We start from the raw sequence: 1573 nt of genomic DNA on the forward strand, positions 1-1573 counted from the left end.
CCCCCCCTTCGTGGGCCACTGCGGCTCCGACTGCGGCTGGGACCGGGGCGAGGCGTGCCATACCTGCCAGGTGCGCGGGGGACCCCCGGCATGGCCGAAACCCGCCACCGGTTTGGCAGCACCGCTCCTGGCTCAACTCCTTTTATTTCTTCTCCCCCCCCACCCCAGAACATGCTTTTCGAGAGCATCCAGGAGGGGAAGTACGAGTTTCCCGACAAGGACTGGGCGCACATCTCCTTCGGAGCCAAAGACCTCATTTCTAAGCTGCTGGTGAGAGATGCCAAGAAGCGGCTCAGCGCAGCCCAGGTCCTGGAGCACCCCTGGGTGCAGGGGGTGAGTGCTGCCCCCCCTTCCCCACCCTCCGCTCCCAAAAGCCGGGCTGGGGGACATCCCCTGCTCCGTGGCGTGCCCAACTCTCACCGGCTGTGTTTCGTTGCAGTGCGCCCCGGATAACACCCTGCCGACCCCCATCATCCTGCAGAGGTGAGCACCGGGTGGCCGTGGGATTGGGGGGGATGGGGACGACGGGGGGGTGGGACATGTCCCAGCCCCCCCCCGATCCTGGTTCCTCCCCGCAGTGGGCTGCTCTGCTGCAGCTCTCGTGGTCTGGGCAGTGGTTGGCAGCACACGATTCGGGTTCAAGCCCTGGTTTTGGTGCTTGACTGGTCCAGCGTGTGGCGTGCATGCAAGGTGGGGGGGGGAGGGGCACCCGATATTTGACCCCAACCTCCTTCCAGCTCCCACCATCACCACCATATCCCCCCTTGAGCCTCTGCCTCCCCCGCAGGAACAGCAGTGCCAAAGAGCTCACCTCCTTCGCCGCTGAGGCCATCGCTGTCAACCGCCAGCTGACGCGGCGCGACGAGGACGAGGAGGAGGAGGCGGAGGAGGAAGCAAGACCCATCATCATCAAAGCTACCTCACGGGCCATGCAGCTCTCCCCTCCCTCCGAGTCCAAGCTGGCCAAGCGGCGGCAGAAGAGCAGCCTGGCCAAGGCAGTGGCTGCCGGGCAGCACCTGGTGGCCCCGCTGGTCCTGGTGGCCGATCAAGCCTGAGCTGTGCCCCTTGGACCTGCTGTACCCCGTGTCCCCCCTCTCCTCTTTCTTTCTTTCTTTCTTTCTTCCCACCTCCTCCCCAAAACTCCACCGTTTCTGGCTAGTGACAAGATCAGGACTCGTCCCTGTGGCTGGTTTCCAAGGTTTTGCTGATCTTGTAGGTCTGGGCGTGGGAGGGGTTGTTTAAGATCACTTTTTTTTTTTTTTAAGGTATTAAATCAAGCGTGAGGTTGCTTCACCCAGGGCACACTCAAGGACATCTGACAGACACACGGACTTTTGTTTCCCGACTCTTGGTTTCTCCTTTGACATTTCCCCCCCTTCTCCCTCCCTGACACCAAAGGACTCTTTGTATCCGCGGCTGCTTTGACGATTTCAGCTCATTTCATACTGTGAACAAAAGACCCTCGGTCGCGTTTTCAACAACGGGAGTCGCGTTTTAACCTTGTCCCTCCCCTCGGAGCTGCAGGTCTTTCTCCGATGTTGGGGTAGATCCCACAAAATTCCCCCTCCTAGCG

At 61.0% G+C, this 1573-nt stretch overlaps 1 protein-coding gene across 1 annotated transcript in view; it reads left to right on the forward strand.

Moving 5' to 3' along the window:
• Window positions 1-1055, forward strand: part of MKNK2 (MAP kinase interacting serine/threonine kinase 2) — a 10063-nt gene extending 9008 nt beyond the window's left edge. Inside the window, exons 4-7 of the mRNA XM_009887838.1 lie at window positions 1-70; window positions 169-333; window positions 440-483; window positions 788-1055. Of these exons, the coding sequence (XP_009886140.1) occupies window positions 1-70; window positions 169-333; window positions 440-483; window positions 788-1055 (547 nt within the window). The remainder of the gene's footprint in view (window positions 71-168; window positions 334-439; window positions 484-787) is intronic.
• The last annotated feature ends 518 nt before the right edge of the window (window positions 1056-1573 follow it).

The sequence above is a fragment of the Charadrius vociferus genome, unplaced genomic scaffold, assembly GCF_000708025.1.
Source record: "Charadrius vociferus isolate BGI_N301 unplaced genomic scaffold, ASM70802v2 scaffold1640, whole genome shotgun sequence".
Classification (NCBI taxonomy): domain Eukaryota; kingdom Metazoa; phylum Chordata; class Aves; order Charadriiformes; family Charadriidae; genus Charadrius; species Charadrius vociferus.